Here is a 23,058-nt window from a genome sequence, read left to right as displayed (position 1 = left end):
AGAGAGGGGGTGGGGCTTGGAAACACTGAACCTTTAGGGTTTTTTTGTTTTTTTTTGAGATGGAGTCTCTCTGTTGCCCAGGCGGGAGTGCAGTGGCCTGATCTCAGCTCACTGCAAGCTCCGCCTCCCAGGTTCACACCATTCTCCTGCCTCAGCCTCCCAAGTAGCTGGGACTACAGGCGCCCGCTACCATGCTCGGCTAAATTTTTTGTATTTTTAGTAGAGACAGGGTTTCACCATGTTGGCCAGGATGGTCTTGATCTCCTGACCTTGTGATGCACCTGCCTCGGCCTCCCAAAGTGCTGGGATTACAGGCGTGAGCCACTGTGCCCGACCACCTTTAGGGTTTTTACGTGGGCATGATTGACTGAATCATTGGCCATTGGTGATTGAACTCAATCTCCAATCCTCCCCGCAGGTTGGAGGCGGTCAAAGAGTGTGTGTGTTTTTGCGTGAGATAGGCCAACCCTCTCTCTAATAACATGGTTGCTCCCTCTGGCAACCAGCCCCATTCTGAAGCTATCTAGGGACTTTCAGCCACCAGTCATCTCAGGAACCTATGAAAAGACACTTTTATCTCTCTGGAGATCCTGGTGGTCCCAGGAACTCTTGGGTTGGGAACTTGGGGATGTTGACCAAAGAGTATAAAGTTTGGGCCAGGTATGGTGGTCACGCCTGTCATCCCAGCACTTTGGGAGGCCGAGGTGGGTGGATTACTTGAGGCTAGGAGTTTGAGACCAGCCTGGCCAACATGATGAAACACCGTCTCTACTAAAAGTACAAAAATTTGCCAGGCGTGGTGGTACATATCTGTAATCTCAACTACTGGGGAGGCTGAGGCAGGATAATCGCTTGAACCTGGGAGGCAGAGGTTGCAGTGAGCTGAGATCACGCCACTGCACTCCAGCCTGGGCAACTGGGTGACAGAGAGAGACTCCGTCTCAAAAAAAAAAAAAAAAGAAACAAAACAAAGAGTACGAAGTTTCAGTTAAACAAGAGAAAGAAGCTATAGTGATCTATTGCTCAGAATGGTGACTATAAGAAATAATACATTGTATATTTCAGAATTGCTAAAAGAGTAGGTTTTAAATGCTTTCATCCGGCCGGGCGCGGTGGCTCACGCCTGTAATCCCAGCACTTTGGGAGGCCGAGGCGGGCGGATCACGAGGTCAGGAGATCGAGACCATCCTGGCTAACACGGTGAAACCCCGTCTCTACTAAAAATACAAAAAAAATTAGCCGGACATGGTAGCGGGCGCCTGTAGTCCCAGCTACTCGGGAGGCTGAGGCAGGAGAATGGCGTGAACCCGGGAGGCGGAGCTTGCAGTGAGCCGAGATCGCGCCACCGCAGTCCAGCCTGGGCGAAAGAGCGAGACTCCGTCTCAAAAAAAAAAAAAAAGTTTTCATCCAAAAAAGTATGTTAGCTGATGGATTTGTTCATTAGTGTGAATTAATCATTCCACATTGTAAATAGATATCAAAACAGTGCACTGTAGCCCATAAATATATACAATTATTTGTCAATTAAATTTTTGAAAAAAGCTGTGAGCAGTGTCTCCTGCCTGTAATCCCAGCACTTCGGGAGGCCAAGGTGGGAGGAATGCTTGAGCTCAGGGGTTCAAGACCAGCCTGGACAACATGGCAAAACCCCGTCTCTACTAAAAATACAAAAATTAGCCGGGCGTGGTGGTGCACGTCGGGAATCCCAGCTACTCGGGAGGCTGAGGCATGAGAATCACTTGAACCTGGGAGGCAGAGGCTGCAGTGAGCCGAGATTGCGCCACTGCACTCCAGCCTGGGTGACAGAGTAAGATTGTCTCAAACAAACAAACAAAAAAACCCCCCAAAATCAACTGGGTGTGGTAGTGCACCTGTAGCCTGTAGTTCCTCTGACAGTTTTGTCTTTTCTGGAATTTCACAAAAATGAAATCATTACGGTATGTGGTCTTTTTCCACATAGCTAATACTTTTGAGGTTCCTCCAGATCGTGCCTGCGTCAGTACTACTCACCTTTTTGTTGGTGAGTAGTGCTCCATTGTATGACTATGTTGCAATTTGTTTGTCCACTCTCCTGTTGATGGACATTTTGATTGTTTTTTTTTGTTTCTGGCTTTTATGAATAAAGCTGCTATGAGTGTTCATGTATAAGTCTTGGTGTGGGCATATGTTTTAATTTCTCTTGGCTAATATCTAGCAGCGGGATTGCTGTATGGTAAATGTATATTTAAACATTTATAGGAAACTGAGGGCACGAAGACTTTCAGTAATACTGGTCGAATCAATGGTGCCCAGGAATTTGCGTTTTTGAGACAGGGTCTCTGTTGCGCAGGTTGGAGTGCACAGGCATGATCATTGCTCACTGTAACCTTGAACTCATGGGCTCAAGCAATCCTCCTCCCAGTAGTTGGGAGTACAGGTATGTGCCACCGTGCCCAGCTAATTTTTTCATTTATAATTTTTTGTAGAGATTGGGGTCTCCTCATGTTGCACAGGCTGGTCTTGAATTCCTGGCCTCAAAAAATCCCCCCCACTGCCTTGGCCTCCCAAAGTGCTAGGATTACTGGTGTGAGCCACGGTGCCAGGCCATGTGCAGTATTTTTTTGGATTTTTTTTGAGATAGAGTCTTGCTCTGTTGCCGAGGCTGGAGTGCAATGGCGAGATCTCGGCTCACTGCAACCTCTGCCTCCTGGGTTCAAGCAATTCTCCTGCCTTAGCCAGGAGAGTAGCTGGGATTACAGGCACCTGCGACCATGCCCGGCTAATTTTTGTATTTTTAGTAGAGATGGGGTTTTGCCAAGTTGGTCAGGCTGGTCCTGAACTCCTGACCTCAGGTGATCCACCCACATCTGCCTCCCAAAGTGCTGAGATTGCAGGCATGAGCCACTGCGCCTGGCCTGGGCCATGTGCATTTCTAATAAGCTTCCCAGGTACAGCCAAGTGTCTGTGCTAGGTGATCTGGACTTCGAGGTCCTTCACCTCTGAAGGACTGCCTTCCTTCCTCCTTCTGTCTGTGGAGTTCCAGGTTTTACTCCCAAACCTCAGCCCCAGAGGAGACCCAGCATCCAGATTCTGAGAGGTTGATCCCACCATACAGGAACCCCAGTCTTGCTCAGGAGTGAGTCAGCCCAACATGCACCCTCATTAGCTTAGCATCATGAGGGTTGGTAATTATTATGGTAAATACATGATTGTAACCTTGCCGTTCTGCTTCCTGCATCTTCTAATTTATATGAGCCTGAGGTCTCCCTCTTGCCCTTCTTGTGATAATGCAAGGAGGAAGTGTTCAGTTGTTCATTCATACACACTTATTGAGTCTTTTCTGTGCTAGGCAATGTCTAGGTGTTGAAGAAACACTGTGAAAGGGATAAAATCTCTGTTTTCAAGGTACTGGGGAAAGAACAACATATGTATAAACAAACAAGGTAATCTCAGGGAGTATTAGGTTCCATGAAGAAAATACAACAGGGTAATGGATAACGGAACTTTATTTTTATTTTTATTTTTGAGAGGGAGTCTCACTCTGTCTGGAGTGCAGAGGGGTGATCTCGGCTGACTGCAACCTCCGCCTCCCGGGTTCAAGTGATTCTCCTGCCTCAGCTTCCCCAGTAGCTGGGACTACAGGTGTGCACTACCACGCCCGGCTAATTTTTGTAGTTTTAGTAGAGATGGGGTTTCACTATGTTGGCCAGGCTGGTCTCAAACTCCTGACTTCAGTGATCCGCCCGCCTCAGCCTCCTGAAGTGCTGGGATTACAGGCATGAGCCACCGTGCCCAGCTCATAGTGGAACCGTAGATAGGCACAAGTCCTCTCTGAGTGGAATATTTGAAGCCAGAGGGAGTCAGCTATACGAATATCCAGAGCTATTCTGTAGCTCTGGATTGGCCACAAGAGGCTATTGAGCACTGGAATTCTGGCTAGTTTGTACTGAGATGCGCAGTAAATGTAAAATATACCCGAATTTAAAAAACTTACTATAAAAAAGTTAACATATTGTATTAGTAATTTTTTCTTTTGGCTACATGTTGAGATGATCATATTTTGAATATATTGGATTAACTATATTAAAATGAAGTTCATTTTCTTCTTTTTCGTTTTAAAAAAATGTACTAGCTAGTAAATGTGAATTGCCTATGTGGCTGGCATTGTATTTCTATTGGTCTGGGGAGAAGGGTCCTAGGTAGAGACAACGGCAAATGTACAGTTCCTGGGGCAGAAACTGAAGGATGCTGAGGCAGAGTCGGCCGGGGAAAAAGTGGCTGAAATGGGAAGGGACCAGATCCAGTGGGACCTTGGTGGCAGCTCTGTAAGGAGGTGGGTTTTAACTGAAGTATGGTGGGGACGCTGTTTTAAGCAGGGAAGGGCAGGGTCTGAATTAACAGGCCCCTGTGGCTGCGAAGTGGGGAACGGACTGTGGGTGAGTGGGCCAGACGGACGGCCAATTGCACCTTTCGCTTGGATGGAAGGCAGGGTGGTTGTAGGTGGGAAGAATCCTGGGTTCCCATGCTGTCTGAACCAGAGTCATTTGTGGCCCTGCCCTCCCCTGGGACTCAGTTTCCCCGCCTATAAAAGAAGCCCCAGTGTCCGCGAACCCTGGAGGGGCCCGCACCACTGCAGGAGCGGCCGCCGGCGCCAGGGGGCGCCTCCTCGATAACTCGGCGCTCGGCTGGCCAGGCACCGGCGCGTCGGCCGCTCGATTGGTCGGGTCGGGGCCGGCCTGAGCGCCGCGGGCCTGCGCCATTGAGGAGCGGCGGGGAGGAAACGCCGCGCAGCGCCGGGCTGGGGCGGGCGGCCCGGGACACCGACAGGTAGGGGCCGAGCGGCTCCGTGCCGGGCGGGGCCAGGGTCGGGAACTGCAGGGCCGGCGCGGACCCGCGGGCCGCCGCTAGGGCTCCGCCTGGACATGGGGGCCCGGGCCCACCCTGGGGAGAGCGATGCTGGGAGCCTGGGGGCCCCGTCGTCCGGCCTCGGTCTGAGCCCCTCGGGGTAACCCTGGGCGTCTGCTCCCCCCGGGCCCCAAGCCCGCCACCTCCGGGGACCCCTGCGTCCGAATCCCCGCGAGCACCCCAAGCACAGGCTCGGGGCTGGCTGAACCTCTGGGAACCCCGACGTCCGTGTCCTGGGGAGCCCGAGCCCCCGCTGGACCCCGGCACACTTTCCGGGGTCCCAGCAGCCTGGCGCCCTGGAATTGGGGGGTGTCAGTCCGCGCCTGTCCGCCTGAGCCTTGGTCTCAATGCAGGACCCCAGTGTGCGAGCCCCCCACATTACGCCGAAGAGTGGGGTGTCAGTTCTCTAGAATGCCTTAGCCACCTCCCTTAATCAGCCACCCGAGGTCACACTCTCGGGTGGAGACATCAGGCCTAAAACCTCTCTTTACCTTTTGCCCCCCAGGGTCACGCCCTGGCCCAGCCACTCCTCCTAGGTGTGGGATCCCGGCGCCGTTCCCTCCAGGTTTTACTTGGGTGGTGGGGTCTCTGTCCCCTGGAGGGGGCTGAGGGTTCCGAGAGCTGCGAGCGGGAGGGTTGTGGGAGCGTCGCCTTCCGGGCAGTGCCGTTCCTGTGGGGCCACCGGTCGCACAGCCGTCCCCGCCCCGGTTTTGGAGCTCCCTGGCGCCGGCAGCGTTCAGCCCTGGCCGCCTCGGGGAGGGACGCCCAGGTCCGGTTGCCAGTCCTTCCTATTCCCGGTCTGGCCGCTCCTCAGGGGAGGGGCCTGGCTCAAGGTCATGCCCGGCTGTCTGCCCGCCCGTGGGCTCAGCACTGATCCCTACTGTCACCCGCCCCACTGGGTAGGGGAGCCCAGGTGGGGTTTAGTGCCAGGCAGCTGCCTAGAAGTCCTGATGGACCGGAGTGTAAACACTTTGGGACTCTGGCCAGTCTGGCGGCCCTTGCTGACACTGAATTCCTTCAGGGAATCCTTGAAGTGGCCTCAAGCACGGTCTAGATGCTTAGCAGAGCAAATAATGGGTGCTTTCTGGTTTGGGCCTCCATGTTACTGACCAGGTTGCCTTACAATGCTAATCACTCATGCTTTTAAAATCTGTGCTTTGCATTCTTTTCCGTTTAGGGCAAGTAGGGTAGGGCCTGAACTTGTTTACAAACTGACAGTTGTTTCCCTTGATTTGGAGATAATTGGTAGTTGGCACTCAGAGTTGGCATTTAGGGCCGAAATTAGTGGCAATAACTACAAAAATAAAGAGTACTCTGACCTTGGCTTCTTGCTCAAGTTTGTTTGGAGTCCCCATAGTAAGATTAGTCAGTTTCACATTTGGTTTTCACAAATTTACTCCTTTCAAGTTATAATAGTGGCCGGGCACGGTGGCTCACACCGGTAATCCCAGCACTTTGGGAGGCCAAAGTGGGCAGATCGCTTAAGGTCAGGATTTCAGACCAGCCTGGCCAACATGATGAAACCCTGTCTCTACCAAAAATACAAAACTTAGCCGGGGATGGTGGCAGGTGCCTGTAATCCCAGCTACTCAGGAGGCAGAGGTAGGAGAATCGCTTGAACCCAGGAGATGGCGGTTGCAGTGAGCCGAGATCCGAGATCCCGTCACTGCACTCCAGCCTGGGCGAGGGAGCAACACTCTGTCTCCAGAAAAAAAAGTTACAATAGAGAAATGTTTCTTTTATTCAGACTGTTGAGCATTTTTTTTTAAATTGTTCTTATAACATCTTCTTTAAACAAATGTAGCTAATAATTAGTTTTATGTAACTCTACCCTTAAAAAATATCTTTATATTCCATTTGCAGAAAAAAAAATCTTTGGAAAGAAATTGGTCAAATATTTTACCAAATGCTGTTTTTTTCTTTTTGCTGTCACTGTTGACCAATAAAAGTTAATCTTCTCTGGAAGTACAAGATATTGTTGACAAACAAAAGCCAGTTTTTCCAGGAGATTGAATTCATTCTTGTGGAGGCCTTGTGCTTCTGGTAGTTGTTGGATGGCAGCCTCTCAGTTGGGATAGGTGTATCTTCTGGCACTAAGATGAATCACTAGAGGTGGGGCAGCGTGCTTGGAGAGGATCCTGAAAGTAGGCTGGCTCCAGTGGGATGCGTGCCATGGCAAGTCTGTAGTGCCTGGCAGGGTGGCTGATGACTGACATGGTGGATCAGAGCAAGATTTGAGGCTCACAGTTTCCACTAGGATCTTCTAGTTGAGCAATCTCAGAACCCAGTTAAACTTTTGTGTCTCAGTTTCCCTCATGTTGACTTTTTGTAATACTAAAATTAGTCTTTTTTTTTTTTTTTTTTTTGGTAATACTGGTAAACACCAGTTATTATAACAGGCAGTAGTACCTACAAAATCTAAATACCGTGGCTGGAGCCAGAGGATTTCTGGAGTTTGGGGTTTGTAATAATCTACTAAGATTGTTCATTGTATCAGCGTCATCTGGTGCCCAGGTACCAGTAATGCAGTTCCAGGACATTTAAGAACAGTGATAAAGCACTGTCGCCTCTCTCCCATGTATATTATTTTATAAGTGATCCTCATGAACAAATTTGAGACATTTAATTTGGGCGGCCTAAATGAGGATCATTAAAGAATGTGAATTCTCCCCCCACCCCCAACTTTATTCAGGTTTGTTTCATGAGTTTCTTTTTCTTTTTTTTTTGAGATGGAGTCTCACTCTGTCACCCAGGCTGGAGTGCGGTGGTGTGCTCTTGGCTCACTGCAACCTCTGCCTCCCGGGTTCAAGGGATTCTCCTGCCTCAGCCTCCCGAGTAGCCGGGATTACAGGTGCCTGCCACCATGCCTGGCTAAGTTTTGTATTTTTGGTAGAGACAGGGTTTCACCATGTTGGCCAGGCTGGGTTTGGACTCCTGACCTCAGGTGATCCACCTGCCTCGGCCTCCCAAAGTGCTGGGATTCCAGGCGTGAGCCACCACCCCCGGCCTCTTTCATGAATTTCATTCAGACAATCTCTTAGGGCATTTTCTGTCTTAATCTAGGATAAGGTTTCTTAACATTGGCTCTGTTGACATTTGGGTTGGATAATTCTTTGCTGTGGGAGCTGTCTTGTGCGTTGTAGGTTTAGCAGCTTCTGTGGTCTTTATTCACAAGATGCCAGTAGCAGCCCCTAAGTCATGATAAAAAATGCCTCCAGAGATTACTAAATTATGCCCATAGGAGAATCTCTGATCACGGCAGTCTAATCCCAAGGTAAATCAACATAAGCAAGCAATGGACAGTCACACTGAAAAGATAGACAGCTTTGAATTGTAGGTAATTTTTGGTAAATTTAAGAGTGACTATTCCCTGAAGCAGCATCAGAATGTAGGTGTTTTGGTTTGGCCCTCCAGTTACTGATGGGAACATCTTACAGAGCTTCTTGCCTCATCTTTTAAAACATCTGCAGCCGGGCGCAGTGGCTCATGCCTGTAATCCCAGCACTTTGGGTGGCTGAGGCGGGTGGATCACCTGAGGTCAGGAGTTTGGGACAGGCTGGTCAACATGGTGAAACCCCATCTCTACTAAAAATACAAAAAATCAGCTGGGTGTGGTGGTGGGCAGCTGTCATCCCAGCTACTCGGGAGGCTGAGGCAGGAGAATGGCTTGAACCCGGGAGGCAGAGATTGCAGTGAGTCGAGATTGTGCCACTGCACTCCAGCCTGGGTGACAAGAGCGAAACTGTCTCAAAACAAAAAACCAAAAACAAACAAAACCCAACAAAACATCTGTGCTTTGCATTCATTCATCTACCTTCAGGCAGGTAGAGGAGGAAATTGGCTTAGAAAATCATCCTGTTTTTATGTTGATTTTCATTATTTTCCTTTCATAGATTTTTCTGTGACCATGAAAGAGAGAAATAAAGAATGATCCATGATTTCTAAACACCTTTTCCTGAGGATATAGTCATGTTGGAAGGCCTTGTAGCCTGGGTTCTCAATACCTATTTGGGAAAATATGTCAATAACCTGAACACTGACCAGCTCTCAGTTGCACTTCTCAAAGGTGAGTATTTCTCTGGGTGAGATACAGCTTTATAGGTGGCGTTTCTATTTTTGTATTTTTTTTGTTGTCCTGAGAATCATAAAACCTAATGCCCAGATGGCTTTGTACTAAATGTATGTAAAAAGGTCCCATATCACCCTGATGATTATTCCAGAGTAACTTAAGTTTATAGCTATATTGTTGTAGATTTTAAGGAACTATTAAATATTAAAAAACAAAAACAAAATAAGCTACACTACTGGTGACTGTGCTTAGTCCCAGTTAATTTTTAGCTTTATGAAGCTTTATGGAGGCAGCCACAATGTACTGACAGTGGCATTGACTTTGGCTTCAAATACTGTTTTGTCATTTATTAGCTATGTGAACAATAGCTCATATTGAAATTCCAAGCCTCAGTTTCTTAGACAGAGATAATATACCTCCAGAGGGTTGCTATAAGGATCAACTGGAATAACATTTAAAGCCCCTAGCCTGCTGGCATATAGTAAGCAATCAATAAAAGTTTTAGAATTGATTACTGTGAGGTGTTCAACAGAATTTCTGAGGTTTGGACTTGCTTAGTAGTAGAGTACCTGAAGCTTGAGACATTTTACCCTTTACAGGCCTAGACTTGGTAAATGCAGTCCCTGATTTGGCATGGGAATTCGAAAACTGCATTTTCTCCGTTTCCTTGTTTTAATTTAAATTCTCTTTGCTCAGCTCAAAATGGAGCTTTTTAACATACGTAGGGAAGAGAAGAAAGTCAGTGTGCCACGTGTGTAAAATCATAGGAAATGGGAAGGAGACTTCAAATCCAGTGAAACCTCACCTTTGTGGATGTGAGTTTTGGTAAGTGGACCAGAGCAGGTTAGAGAGAACAGTGACACAGCTGTTTGCGTAGTCTGAGAATAGAGTACCGGTGGTTCACATGTTCCATTAAATGTGTTGCTTTCCGGCCAGGCGCGGTGGCTCATGCCTGTAATCCCAGTACTTTGGGAAGCTAAGTCAGGCGGATCACGAGGTCAGGAGTTTGAGACCAGCCTGGCCAACATGGTGAAACCTGTCTCTACTAAAAATACAAAAATTAGCTGGGTGTGGTGGCGGGTGCCTGTAATCCCACTACTTGGGAGGCTGAGGCAGGAGAATCGCTTGAAACCAGAAGGCGGAGGTTGCAGTGAGCCGAGGTCACACCACTGCACTCCAGCCTGGGCAACAAGAGTGAAACTCCATCGCAAAAAATAAAAATTAAAAAAAAAAAAGTGTTGCTTTTCATGTTTTTCTGACCAAATGATTGTGGCAGCGATAGGCCATGGGCAGAGCTGTCATGGTCACGCCTCCCCACTCTCTTCCTTTCCTTTCCTATTCTCCTGGTTTTCCTCTTGTCCTGAAACGGGAGCTAAGTGGAAAGTGAGAGTGAGCAGTCTGTCAGGGAAGAGGATGCATTCAGAGTGCAATAGTAGTGTCAAGTTCACCTCTCTGGTCTCTTATTGAAGTTCTCAGACCCACTGTGAAGCTAACTACGTTGTATGAGGTATAGATAACAGGGCCTAGAAAGAGAGCTGCAGACCACGACCCTGCTAATCAAAGAGCTGGTTCTGTTGGGAATCATGTGGCAAGAGCATTTGCCAAAGAAATGAGTAAATAGAAATGGATATCTGATGTGTTGCAGAGTCGTACTAACATTTCTCAGCAGTTTTAGAATGTATCTTGTAACAACTGTGTTTATCTGGTACCTTAAACTGCTTTTCTGCCCTTATTTCCTTTCTAAAAACATTATTCTTTATGGCTTTTAATGAACCTGTGGAACTTGAAGAATGCTTCTCCGCAGGGTAGAAAAATGCTTTTTCTTTCGTAACTGGTGTTAGTATCGTACCCAATGCTTATGGATCCAAAGCACATCACAGAGCGTGGCCAGAACAATCTTGGGGGCATGGAATTGTACTGAGGGAATGGCTTCGTAAAGAAGTTGGTGCTGCTTGTTCGTCTCTGACACAGTTAAGCAGTGTTTGGGGATAGAGAGGGTACTAGATAGGAATGAGAATGTTCTTTCTTTTTTTTTGAGACAGGGTTTCTTTCTCTCGCCCAGGCTGGAGTGCAGTGGCGTGATTTCACCTCAATGCCACCTTGACCTTCTGGGCTCAAGCAGTCCTCCTGCCTCAGCCTCCCAAGCAGCTGGGACCACAGGCATGCACCACCACGCCCGGCTAATTTTTGTGTTTTTTTGGTAGAGATGGGGTTTTGCCATGTTGCTCAGGCAGCTCTTGAACTCCTGAGTTCAAGTGATCCTCCCACCTGGGCCTCCCAAAGTGCTGGGATTACAGGCATGTTCCACTGCACCTGGCCGAGAATGTCATTTCAATCCATCTACTGATATTTACTGTTCTAGATGCTTTGGGAGATGCAAAGAGGACTGAAATAGTGGTCAAGGGTATTGATTTTTTTAGCTAAACTATGTGTTCGAATCCCAGTTCTTCCATTTACCAGTAACCTGGGTATGTTACTCAATTTCTTCATGCTTCACTCCCCCTTTTTGTAAATTGGAGATATTATTAACTATCTCGTAAGGTTCTGAGGACTAAGAAATTAATGTGGGTCAGAGAGCTTAGAGCTGTTCTTGGCATATTGTAGGCTCTCAGTCAATGTTAGTTATCATCATCCATCCTCATGATCATCAGTGGATGATTGGATTGGCTGATAGAGTGGACTTCAAAGAGATTGTGTGTGTGTTTGTGTATATATATATATCTATATATCTGTGTGTGTATATATATGTGTGTGTGTGTATATATATATATATATCTGTGTGTGTGTATATATATATAGATTGCATCCACATATGAAAAGTAACAAAATGCAAAGTAACATGAGTGTTTAAGAATGGAGATAGCATTTAAAGACAAATAAAAAAAATACAAAGTAACATGGGAGGATCACCTGAAGCCAGGAGTTCAAGACTAGCCTGGGCACTATGGTGAGATCCCTTTTCTACAAAAAAAAAAAAAAAAAAAAAAAAATTAGCTGCGTGTGGTGGCGCATGCCTGTGGTCCCAGCTACTTGGGAGGCTGAGGTGGGAGGATCACTTGAGCTGGAGAGGTTGAGGTTGCATTGAGTTGTGTTCCCTCCACTGCACTCTGGCCTGGGCAACAGAGCAAGACGCTCTTCCCCCAAAAATTTTCACTTGTTCAGTCATTCAAAAACATTTATTGAGGTCGGGTGTGGTGGCTCACGCCTGTAATCCTAGCACTTCGGGAGGCCAAGGCCAGAGGATCACCTGAGGCCAGAAGTTCAAGACTAGCCTGGGCAACATGGTGAGATCCCTTCTCTAAAATAAATAAATAAATAAATAAAATTAGCTGGGTGTTGTGGTGCACGCCTGTGGTTCCAGCTACCTGGGAGGCCCAGGTGGGAGGATCGCTTGAGCCCAGGAGGTCGAGGCTGCATTGAGCTATGTTCTTGCCACTGCACTGTAGCCTGGGCAACAGAGCAAGACCCTGTTTCAAAAACAAAAAAAGTTCATTGTTCAGTCATTTAAAAACATTTATTGAGGCTGGGCATGGTGGCTTATGCCTGTAATTCCAGCACTTTGGGAGGCCAAGGCGGGCAGATCACTTGAAGCCAGGAGTTCGAGACCAGCCTGGGCAACATGGTGAAACCCCATCTGTACTAAAAATATAAAAGTTAGCGGGGGTGGTGGCGTGTGCCTGTAGTCCCAGCTGCTTGGGAGGCTGAGGCATGAGCATCGCTTGCAGTGTGCTGTGGAGGCTGCAGTGAGCTGCGATGTCACCACTGTACTCCAACCTGGGTGACAGTGGGACCCTGTCTCAAAAAAAAAAAAAAAAAGAAATATATGTATATATATCTCCCCCCCCAAAAAATATATATATATAAAATAATCCCCAAAAAATCCCCCCCAAAAATATATATATATACTTGTAATCCCCCAAAATACATACATATATATGTATACATACAGGCATGGTGGCACATGCCTGTAGTCCTGGCTACTGAGGAGGCTGAGGCAGGAAGATCCCTTGGTCCCAAGAGTTTGAGGCTGCAGTGAGCTGTGATTGTGCCACTGCACTGCAGCCTTGGCAACAGAGTGAGACCCTATCTCTAAAAAATAGTAATAATAATAAAATTACAAAAAAAATTTTAAAGCAAATTGCTTGTTCTCTAAGCCTTTTTTTTCTCCACCTCAAAAATTGAGAAACTAATATTATTTATTTGTATTGTTGTGAGGATTAAATGAGATAATGTGTATGAAGTGCTTGGACACAGTAAGACCACACTAAATGGTAGCTGCTATTCTTTTTTTTTTTTTTTTTGAGAGGAAGTCTCACTCTGTCACCCAGGCTAGAGTGCAGTAGTAGGATCATAGCTCACTGCAGCCTCGAACTTTTGGCGATCCTGAAGCGATCCTCCTGCCTCAGCCTCCAGGGTAGCTGGGACTACAGGTGCATGCTACCATACCTGGGTAATTTTTTATTTTTTGTAGAGACAGGGTTTCACTATGTTGCCTAGGCTGGTCTGAAACTCTGGGCTCAAATGATCCTCCTGCTTGGCCTCCTAAAGTGCTGGGATTATGGGCATGAGCCACCATGCCCGTCTTGTTATTCCACCTCTATAGTCCCTGATCTCAGAGGACTGTTAACCTGTTTGGGAGACAAATTATACAGTAATACAAGGCAGTACAGATTAAATGGTTATTCTGGAAATACAGGCATCATGCGATGGGGTGCGAAGGAAGAGAGCTGTCCATTTTGCCTGTAGGACTCTGGGAAGGTTATGGAGGTAGCTTTTGAGTGGATCTTTTTTTCTTTTTTCTTTTTTTGGAGACAGGGTCTTGCTCTATCGTCCCAGGAGTGCAGTGGCACCATCACGGTTCACTGCACCCTCAACCTCTCTGGGCTCAAGTAATCTTTCCATCTCAGCCTCCTGAGTAGCTGGGACTACAGGCATGTACCGCCATAGGTCCGGCTATTTGTTTTATTTTTTGTAGAGATGGGGTTTTACCATGTTGCCAAGGCTGGTCTTGAATTCTTGGGCTCAAGCAATCCTCCTGCCTTGGCCTCCCAAAGTTCTGGGATTATAGGCGTGAGCCACTGCGCCCAGCCTTAAGTGGATTTTAGCAGGATTTCCATAGGTGGCACTGGGCAGGTCCCCACATTCCAGGTGGAATGCACCCTGTGAGCAGAGGCTGAAAACTTGCAGGGTGTTTTTGAAATGGTTTGGGGCCAGAAGGTAGAGGCTGCCAGTGCCATGTCAAGGAATCTGAAATTCAGCCTGGGGGCATATTGTATATTTGTAACCCAAAACTTCCATTTCCCCTCCTTTTTGTTTTTATAAGCTCCGAACCTTAGGTTGACTCTTTAAATAACCTGGAGCAGCGGGAAGAGAGTTCAGTAGCCATTAGAAATTACTAAGAAATGACCTACCTCTAAATTACTCCCAGTTTAGTGAGTAGATTTCTTGCTAGCCTGAGATGAGGAGTTTTTGGATGAGACATCTGTGAGTGTCTGTAATGTCTGCCTGGAGTGAGTGCCCGCATTATCATTTATAAAGCACTCAGTACTTTGGGGTCTACCTGGAGTGAGTGCCCGCATTATCATTTATAAAGCACTCAGTACTTTGGGGTCTACCTGGAGTGAGTGACCTGCATTATCATTTATAAAGCACTCAGTACTTTGGGTGTTTTTCTGCTTGGCTCTTTGGAGGGACCTTTCCCTGCAGGGCCAGTTGTGGGTGCATATTTGAGTGGGTGGGGACTAGGAAACCTTCAGTCTTAAACTACGGCCGTGCTGTTTTGCCGGATTCCTTTGCTTTTGGCTTGGTGTAGGCTGTTGTTTCTTCTCATTTTTTCCTTTACATTCTCTCTCTCCTTTCTAGATCTCCTCCTTTGCCCTCTTATGCTTCAGCTTTAATTTTTCGTGGTGTGAGTTGCCTGCAATTCCCTTTACTTTCCCAAGGTTGTACAGCTGCCAGGGAAGCCCAGAGCTCACCTGCCTTTGTGACAGATTTGGGTATTGAAAAATAAGGTGGTTCGGGCTGGGTGCGGTGGCTCACGCCTGTAATTCTAGCACTTTGGGAGGCCAAGGCGGGTGGATCACTTGAGGTCAGGAGTTCAAGACTAGCCTGATCAATATGGTGAAACCCTGTCTCTACTAAAAATACAAAAATTAGCTGGCTGTGGTGGCGGGCGCCTATAGTCCCAGCTACTCGGGAGGCTGAGACTGGAGAATCGCTTGAACCCAGGAGGTGGAGTTTGCAGTGAGCCGAGATCGCGCCATTGCACTCCAGCCTGGGCGACAAAAGCGAGATTCCATCTCAAAAAAAAAAAAAAAAGGCAGTTCGAAGCGTAAATCATGCTCTTCAAAAGAAGAAACTATTTAATTGCCCCCTTTAATTCTGTTTCAACCAAGGAAAATGTTTCATGATTTTTTTTCCCCCTTATGTTCATTTTCTCCCCAAATGTGGAAATGGGGTTGTTTCGCTGGGGTTATAAACTTTTTCTTTCTGTTAGTCTTAAGGTATGGTGGTGGGGTGGGGTGGGAGGTGGGGCATGGCCCATGTGGACAAATGTTCCTGCAAAAATCAAAAAATAAATTGATTGTATTTGTTCAGATCTGCCAAGTTGCTAGATTTGAATTCTTTTTCTTCTTTTTTTTTCCCTTTTTCTTTTTAGAGACAGGGTCTAGCTCTGTCACCAAGGCTGGGAGTGCAGTTGTGTGAGTATAGCTCACTGCAGCCTTGACCTCCTGGGCTCAAACGATCCTCCTACCTCAGCCTCCCCAGTAGCTGGGACTACAGGTGTGTGCTACCATGCCTGGCTAATTTTTAAAAATTTATTGTAGAGTTGGGGTCTTGCTCTATTGCCCAGGCTGGTCTTGAACTCCTCGGCTCAAGCGATTTCCCAGCCTCAGCCTCCCAAAGTGCTGGGATTACAGGTGTGAGCTGCCGCACCTGGCCTGAATTCTTCTTTAGAAGCCAGTAACCCACAAGTCCTGAACAGTCATTTAAAGGGAAACATAATCATGTTTTCTGCATTATTTTGTACTTGGAGTAAAAGGCTCTCTTGCATTTCTTACTAATTAATGGTTGTTGTCTGTACTCCATGTTCTTGAAAATGTATATCTCAGACAGATTTAGGTTGCTCAAAAATTGCCTTGTGTCTCGCAAACAATTTTGTAAAAACAGTGGCAGTGATTTAAGGATGGGGACTCTGCCTTCTCTTTTTACATTTCCAGTGGCCATCACAGTGCCTCCCACAGAGCAGGGCTCTATATATGTGAGGGTGAATGGCTTGCATAGCCGGGAGAGTGATGGATCTAGCTGCCCTCTTGTCAATTCACTTTCGGGTTTAAGTCATAAAAGTTGGGTCTGAAAACAATTTTCAGCGGCGGTCCTGTTCCTTCTTTTGCTTTCTGATCGGTTATTACACTTGTAAGTAGAGGTGCTAAGGAGTTCCCCAGAAGAGAAGAGTATAATTCCTTTTGAAGACCAGTTGCATTTAATTAGATCATAGACTTTTGAATACTGTTTGCACTATACTCATTTTGGGGAGGGGTTGGGGGTGGAAGGAACTTGTTAGAAACTGCAAATTTCTGTGCTTCAATCCCAGAGATTCAGAGGTAGTTGGTCTGCGGGTGGGGCCCAGGAGCCTGCATTTCATCCTAGGTGAGTCAGATTTTGATGTTCCTCTGGTAAATATTAGCCTAAGCAAGGGGTCAGCAAAGAGACCAGCTGGCCACATCTGGCCTGCAGACTAAGAATGGTTTTTGCATTTTTAAAGGTTGATAAAAAAAAAAAGAATACGCAACAGACATCATATAAATCCTAAAATATTTACTATCTGGCCTGTTATGGAAAATGTAACTCTTGGTCTGAACTCTTCATCAGCGCCTAAGCTTCAGCTCTCATGTACGTGTTAGAGCGGACGGCCTGGAAATTCGTTTAGATGAAGCGTTTGGGCTGGTGGTAGCACTACACATGATAAGCCTGTTCTAGATGTAAAACTGTCCTTTAACCTTCACATGACGTAGCCTATTCTATATGTAAAACTTTCCCTTTAACCTTCAGTGCTTTACACACAGTAGGTGGCCTACTGTATTTGTTAAATGGATATTTCATGATGCTGTTTTTATTTTTAGGTGCTGTTGAATTAGAAAACTTGCCATTAAAGAAAGATGCCTTGAAAGAATTGGAATTACCATTTGAAGTCAAAGCTGGTATGTGGAACTAAAGGAGGGGGAAGAAATTTGAGTCTTAAATTGTTTGAGAGGTGAAAACTGAGAGCCCTGGAGTTTGTATTGGTTTGGCCAGTTAGAGGAAGGATATAGCAAATGTTAGAGTTTAGGCCAGTCTTAAAGTGTGGTCTTTGGGCCACTCGTATCAGGATGACCTTGTGATGGTGGTGGGGAGGTCAGGTGATCCCCGGACCGACTGAATCAGAATCTCTGAGGGAATGTCATTGAACCTACAGTGTTTAATAAGCACTCCAGGTGATTCTTATGTTTACTCAAGTGTGAGAACCTCTGTTCTACATTCAAGATTTCCTTTTCTTTCCCCTGTCCCTTTTTCTTTTTCTTTTCTTTTTTTCTTTTTTTTTTCAGACGGAGTCTCGCTCTGTCACCGAGGCTAGAGTGCCGTGGTGCGATCTCGGCTCACTGCAACCTCTGCCTCTCGGGTTGAAGCAATTCTTCTGCCTCAGCCTCTAGAGTAGCTGGGACTACAGGTGTGCACCACCACGCCCGGCTAATTTTTTTGTATTTTTAGTAGAGACGAGGTTTCGCCTTGTTGGCCAGGCTGGTCTTGAACTCCTAACCTCAGGTGATCTGCCTGTCTCGGCCTCCCAAAGTGCTGGGATTACAGGCGTGAGCCACCACGCCTGGCCTCCTTTTTATTTATGTATTTATTTATTTATGACAGGGTCTTGCTTTGTCACCCAGGCTGGAGTACAGGGATGCTATCATAGCTCACTACAGCTTTGAACTTCCAGGCTAAAGAGATCCTCCTGCCTCAGCTTCCCCAGCTATTAGTTGGAATAGTTGAATACAGGGGCGTGCCACCAAGCTTGGCTAAATTTCTGAATTTATTACTGGATTACACGGTTGATCATTTGATGTTGTCATTAAAAATACCATTGTTGGACTGGACTTGGTGGCTTTCACCTGGAATCCCAGCACTTTGGGAGGCTGAGGCAGGAGGATGACTTGAGGCCAGGAGTTCAAGACCAGCCTGGGCAACATAGCTTGACTCTTATAAATTGAATATAAAGAAAGCTTGTATTCTAGGAGGCTTGGCTAGAAATGGAAGAACTTGGGAAATAAATATCACAATTCTACCAAGCCGTTTGGCTTTCTCATCAGCCCAGGTTCTCATGAAGAATCAGAATTCTTTATTGAGAGAAGGCCAGCACCATTTACCTATGTTTCAGTTTGTGGTGGGTATGTTCAAGATTGAATATATCATAGGTCTGATGACTCCAACTAGTGCTTATCAACCAGACAATGACTAATGAACAAGAAATGAGTTTAGTGTCCATGGGCTTGTGCGGGACCCGGGGAAGAAAGACACCCTGAGCAAGTGTAAGATGTACTCCAGTTGGAAAAGGAGATAGTTTCTAGAGGAGGGATGTTACTGTTGATGTGGTAAAGTCTTCGCGAACTTTTTCCAGCTTATATAAGTCATTATACCTTATTCTTACAGATGTCAGCCTCCTAACACTTGTTTCACATGTGCAAGAGCCTGCTGCCTGTTGTTTTAAATAAAAAAAAAGTAGTAACAGCAATCCATGCTCCTGAAACAAAATTGTAAAAAGACCAAAAAATGGAAAGAATTAAAAATGTGTACAGACAGTGAACAAGACTTTCCTTCTCCTTCCAGGCTTCATTGGGAAAGTAACCCTTCAGATTCCCTTTTATCGCCCCCATGTGGACCCTTGGGTGATCTCCATCTCCAGCCTTCACTTAATTGGAGCCCCAGAGAAAATACAGGATTTCAATGATGAAAAGGAGAAGCTGTTGGAAAGGGAACGTAAGAAAGCACTACTTCAAGCCCTGGAGGAGAAATGGAAGGCAAGGCAGAGATCTTCTGGGCCATAAGAGCAGTTGTGGTGACACGTGTAAGATGAGCAAGAACACTAGATTGAGCTAATGCTGACTCTTGTCTTTGTAGAATGACCGCCAGCAGAAAGGGGAGTCCTATTGGTATTCAGTTACCGCCTCCGTAGTTACAAGGATTGTGGAGAATATTGAAGTAAGTCCTGCTGACTTTTATAAAAGTATCAACGTGAAAGGGATTTCTCAGGTTTAAACGTGTTTCTCCTCTTAGTTTCTCATTTCTCGTGGGCTCAGCTGATCTAGGGTGTAGATGGGGCTGGCTGCTCAGGTCTGCCCTTTTGTAGGCTGTGCCAAGAGGAAAACCTGACAAGCAAGTCCTAGGCTCTGTGGCAGACACAGAGTTTTCTTGTTTCTGCTGGCATGAGGAGGAGTTTTCACATCTCTTCCATTTCACTTCCCGCACTTTCTTTTTGAATGTTGGAATCCCACTTGCTCAAGGATTTATGGCCTAAGAATCCAGGTTACTTGACCTTGATGACTGTATGGTTTCAGGGTAAATCACTTCACCTCTCTGGTCTCAGTTTCTTCATCTGTAAAAGAGAGAGGTTGGATGCCTGGTCTCTAGTTGGTTACATAGTGAGTTGTGAAATTGCGAACAGCTCGCTAAGATACCTAACCTCTTGCTGGTGTATCTGGTGGCAGTTTGATGAGTTACAGGACTGGGGCTGTTGACCTTGCCCATGTTTTCTACTTCAATTATACTTTTGTTTCATCCTCAAAAACTTGATCAGGGTCCCACTAATTTTCATGAATGTTATAAGAGTTTGTCCATACTTACTACCTCTAGAAGTTTCTTGCAGTGCCAATGTGACACAGGCCAAATGTGTTCAATGTATGTCATGTTCCCAAAAATTACAGTCTGAGGTTTTTGGTTTCGTAACTTTCCTGACTTTGACAAACAAATTTATAAAATATTAGTCATTATTTTTATTTTATCTTAGTTTAAATAGTTTTATTGAGATATAGTTCTTATGCCAGAAAGTTCAGTCTTTTAAAGTGTACAATTTAATGTTTTTTTTACAAGGTTGTGCATTGGTCACCACTAAATAATTCCAGAACATTTTTATCATCCCAACAGGTAGTCACTGCCAAAGCTGGGCTTCGTGGCATGTACCTGTAATCCCAGCTACTTGGGAGGCTGGGGCAAGAGGATGACTTGAGCCGAGGAGTTGGGCTGCAAGGCTGTAGTGAGCTGTAATAGTGCCCCTGCACCCCAGTCTGGGCAACAGACCAAAACCCTGTATCTTAAAAAAATAATAATAATTTTAAAAAGTAGTCATTGCCAATTCCCCTCTGCCTTCAGCCCCTGTCAATCACTAATCTACTTTCTTTCTAGATTTGCCTATTGTAGACATTTCATCTAAATGGAATCATGTAATATATAGCCTGGCCATTTTCACTTGACATAATGTTTTCAAGGGTCATCTGTGTAGTAGCATGTGTCAGCACTTTATTCCTTTTTATGACTGAATCATATATTCCATTGTATGGATTGTCAAAGATTAAACAAAGCTGGACCTCAGAGCAATGAAAACAGATTTTAGTCTGTAACTACTGACAGTAGAGGAAAGAGCTGAGCTCCAGGCTGACTTGTGTGGAGGTAGCTGGGCCTTTTAAAGAGAGCTTGAGGGTGCAGGGAGGTGGAGTGAGTGGGTACTCAAGTGAAAAATTACAAGGCGTTGGTCGCTGTGAACGTCATTAGGCCAACTGTGTCCACTGGCAGTGATCAAATTTAGGATTCTATCCTCCCTCGGACTGGGAGATTGAGCCTTACCCTTCCTGATGACTACATTTCAAAGGAGTGGCTTTCAGGTCCTTAAGAAAGACACTCCTGAGCTGTAGGAGATACAGGTCGAGTATCCCAAATCTGAAAATCTGAAATCCTCCAAAGTTTGAAACTTTTTGAGTGCCCACATGATACTCAAAGGAAATGCTCATTGGAGCATTTTGGAGTTTGGATTTTTGGATTTGGGATACTCAGCCAGTTAAGTATAATGCAAATATTTCAAAATCTCCCCCAAAAATGAAATCCGGAACACTTCTTGTCCCAAGCCTTTCAGATAAGGGATACGCGACCTGTACATATACATCTCTCAGAGAAATGTCACAATTGAATTGCTCTGCAAGCCTATAAACCCTTTTCAGTAAACGTGCTATAAGAAAGGAAGGTCAGGGGCCTGTGTCAGGTGTTGGCTGGAATAAAGGGTACGTTCTTTTGATAGTCCTGAGCTTTACCAGGCAAGAACTCAGTAGAGGACTGTGTTGTCCCCAGGGACATGGCCTCGGGCTGCCAGAAGCCATATTAAAGTTTGGTCAAGTCTCTTTGGAATGGAATGTTCTTGCTGAGAGTCCTTGCGTTTCTCAGGACATACGACATTTTGTTTATTCATTCATGAGTTGCTGGACATTTGGGTTGGTTCTCCTTTTTGCTATTACGAATAATATTGCTGTAAACATTTGTGTATAGGGTTTTGGGTGAACATGTTTTCAGTTGTCTCAAATAGATATCTTGGAGTAGAATTGAGGAATTATGGGGTAACTCTGTTTACTTTTTGAGGAACTACCAAACTGTTTTCCAAAGAGGCTGCACTATTTTACGATATCACCAGCAATGTATGAGCATTTTGTTTCTCCATATCCTCATCAACATTTATTATTGATTATGGGGCTGGGCACGCCTGTAATCCCAGCACTTTGGGAGGCCAAGGCAGGCGGATCGCTTGAGGTCAGGAGATCGAGACCAGCCTGGTGAAACCCCGTCTCTGCTAAAAATACAAAATTAGCTAGACATGGTGGCATGTGCGTGTCGTCCCAGCTACTTGGTGGGGAGGCTGAGGCGGGAGAGTCACTTGAACCCGGGAGATGGAGGTTGCAGTGAGCCAAGATCACACCATTGCACTCCAGCCTGGGCGACAAAGCGGGACTCCATCTCAAAAAAAAAAAAAAAAGCCTGCAGAAATGGTGAGATAGCATTCTCTCTAATACCATTCAGGACAGAAAGAAAAAAATTAAAAAAAAGCAAAAAAAAACCCCAAAAAAACAAAAACAAAAAGCAAACATTTATTATTCATTGTGTACTAGTGGGTGTGAAATGATGATCTTGCTATGATTTCGATTTGCATTTTCTTAATGGCGAAGGATACTGAATATTTTTCCGTGTATTTACTGGCCACTTGTGTATCTTTTTTTTTGGAGAAATGTCTATTTGAATCCTTTGCCACAAAATTTTTTTTTTTTTTTTTTTGAGACGGAGTCTCCCTCTGTTGCTCAGGCTGGAATGTGGTGGCGTGATCTCGGCTCACTGCAACCTCCGCCTCCCGGATTCAAGTGATTCTCCTGGCTCAGCCTCACGAGTAGCTGGGATTACAGGCCTGCGCTATCATGCCTGGCTAAGTTTTGTATTTTTTTTTTTTTTTTTGAGACAGTGTTGCTCTGTTGCCCAGGCTGGAGTGCAGTGCAGTGGCGTGATCCCGGCTCACTGCAAACTCCACCTCCCGGGTTCATGCCATTCTCCTGCCTCAGCCTCCCAAGTAGCTGAGACTACAGGTGCCTGCCACCACGCCCCGCTAATTTTTTGTGTTTTTAATAGAGATGGGGTTTCACCATGTTGGCCAGTCTGGTCTCAAACTCCTGACCTCAGGTGATCCGACTGCCTCGGCCTCCCAAAGTGCTGGGATTACAGGCATGATCCACCGTGCCTGGCCATCCTTTGCCTGTTTTACAAATCAGTTTATCTTTTTATTGTTGAGTTATAAGAGCTCTCTATATATTCTGAATACCAGATTCTTATCAGATTTGCAAGTACTTTCTCCCATTCTGTGGATTGTCTTTTTACTTTCTGTTATTATTATTATTATTATTATTGTTATTATTATTAAGACATAATCTCACTCCGTTGCCTAGGCTGGAGTGCAGTGGCACCATCATACCTTACTGCAGCCTCCATCTCATGGGCTCAAACAATCCTCCTGCCTCAGCCTCCTGAGTAGCTGAGACTGCAGGCTCGTGCCA

At 45.8% G+C, this 23,058-nt stretch overlaps 1 protein-coding gene across 5 annotated transcripts in view; it reads left to right on the top strand.

Annotated features, from left to right (window-relative positions):
- Positions 1 to 4,693: 4,693 nt before the first annotated feature.
- VPS13D (vacuolar protein sorting 13 homolog D) overlaps positions 4,694 to 23,058 on the top strand; it is a 283,963-nt gene continuing 265,598 nt past the window's right edge. For 4 of the 5 annotated variants that reach the window (XM_034955636.3, XM_034955634.3, XM_034955631.3 and 1 more), the window contains exons 1-5: positions 4,694 to 4,806; positions 8,778 to 8,950; positions 17,077 to 17,154; positions 18,812 to 19,002; positions 19,103 to 19,183. In XM_034955636.3, coding sequence (XP_034811527.3) covers positions 8,854 to 8,950; positions 17,077 to 17,154; positions 18,812 to 19,002; positions 19,103 to 19,183 — 447 coding nt within the window. In that variant the 5' untranslated portion in view covers positions 4,694 to 4,806; positions 8,778 to 8,853. Of the gene's footprint in view, positions 4,807 to 5,089; positions 6,300 to 7,870; positions 8,951 to 17,076; positions 17,155 to 18,811; positions 19,003 to 19,102; positions 19,184 to 23,058 lie in introns of those variants that run through there. The other variant, XM_063601893.1, reaches the window with a different exon arrangement.

This window comes from Pan paniscus, chromosome 1, assembly GCF_029289425.2.
Source record: "Pan paniscus chromosome 1, NHGRI_mPanPan1-v2.0_pri, whole genome shotgun sequence".
Classification (NCBI taxonomy): Eukaryota; Metazoa; Chordata; class Mammalia; order Primates; family Hominidae; genus Pan; species Pan paniscus.
Note: the sequence above shows the minus strand (reverse complement) of the source record. Positions and strands in the feature narration are given on the sequence as shown.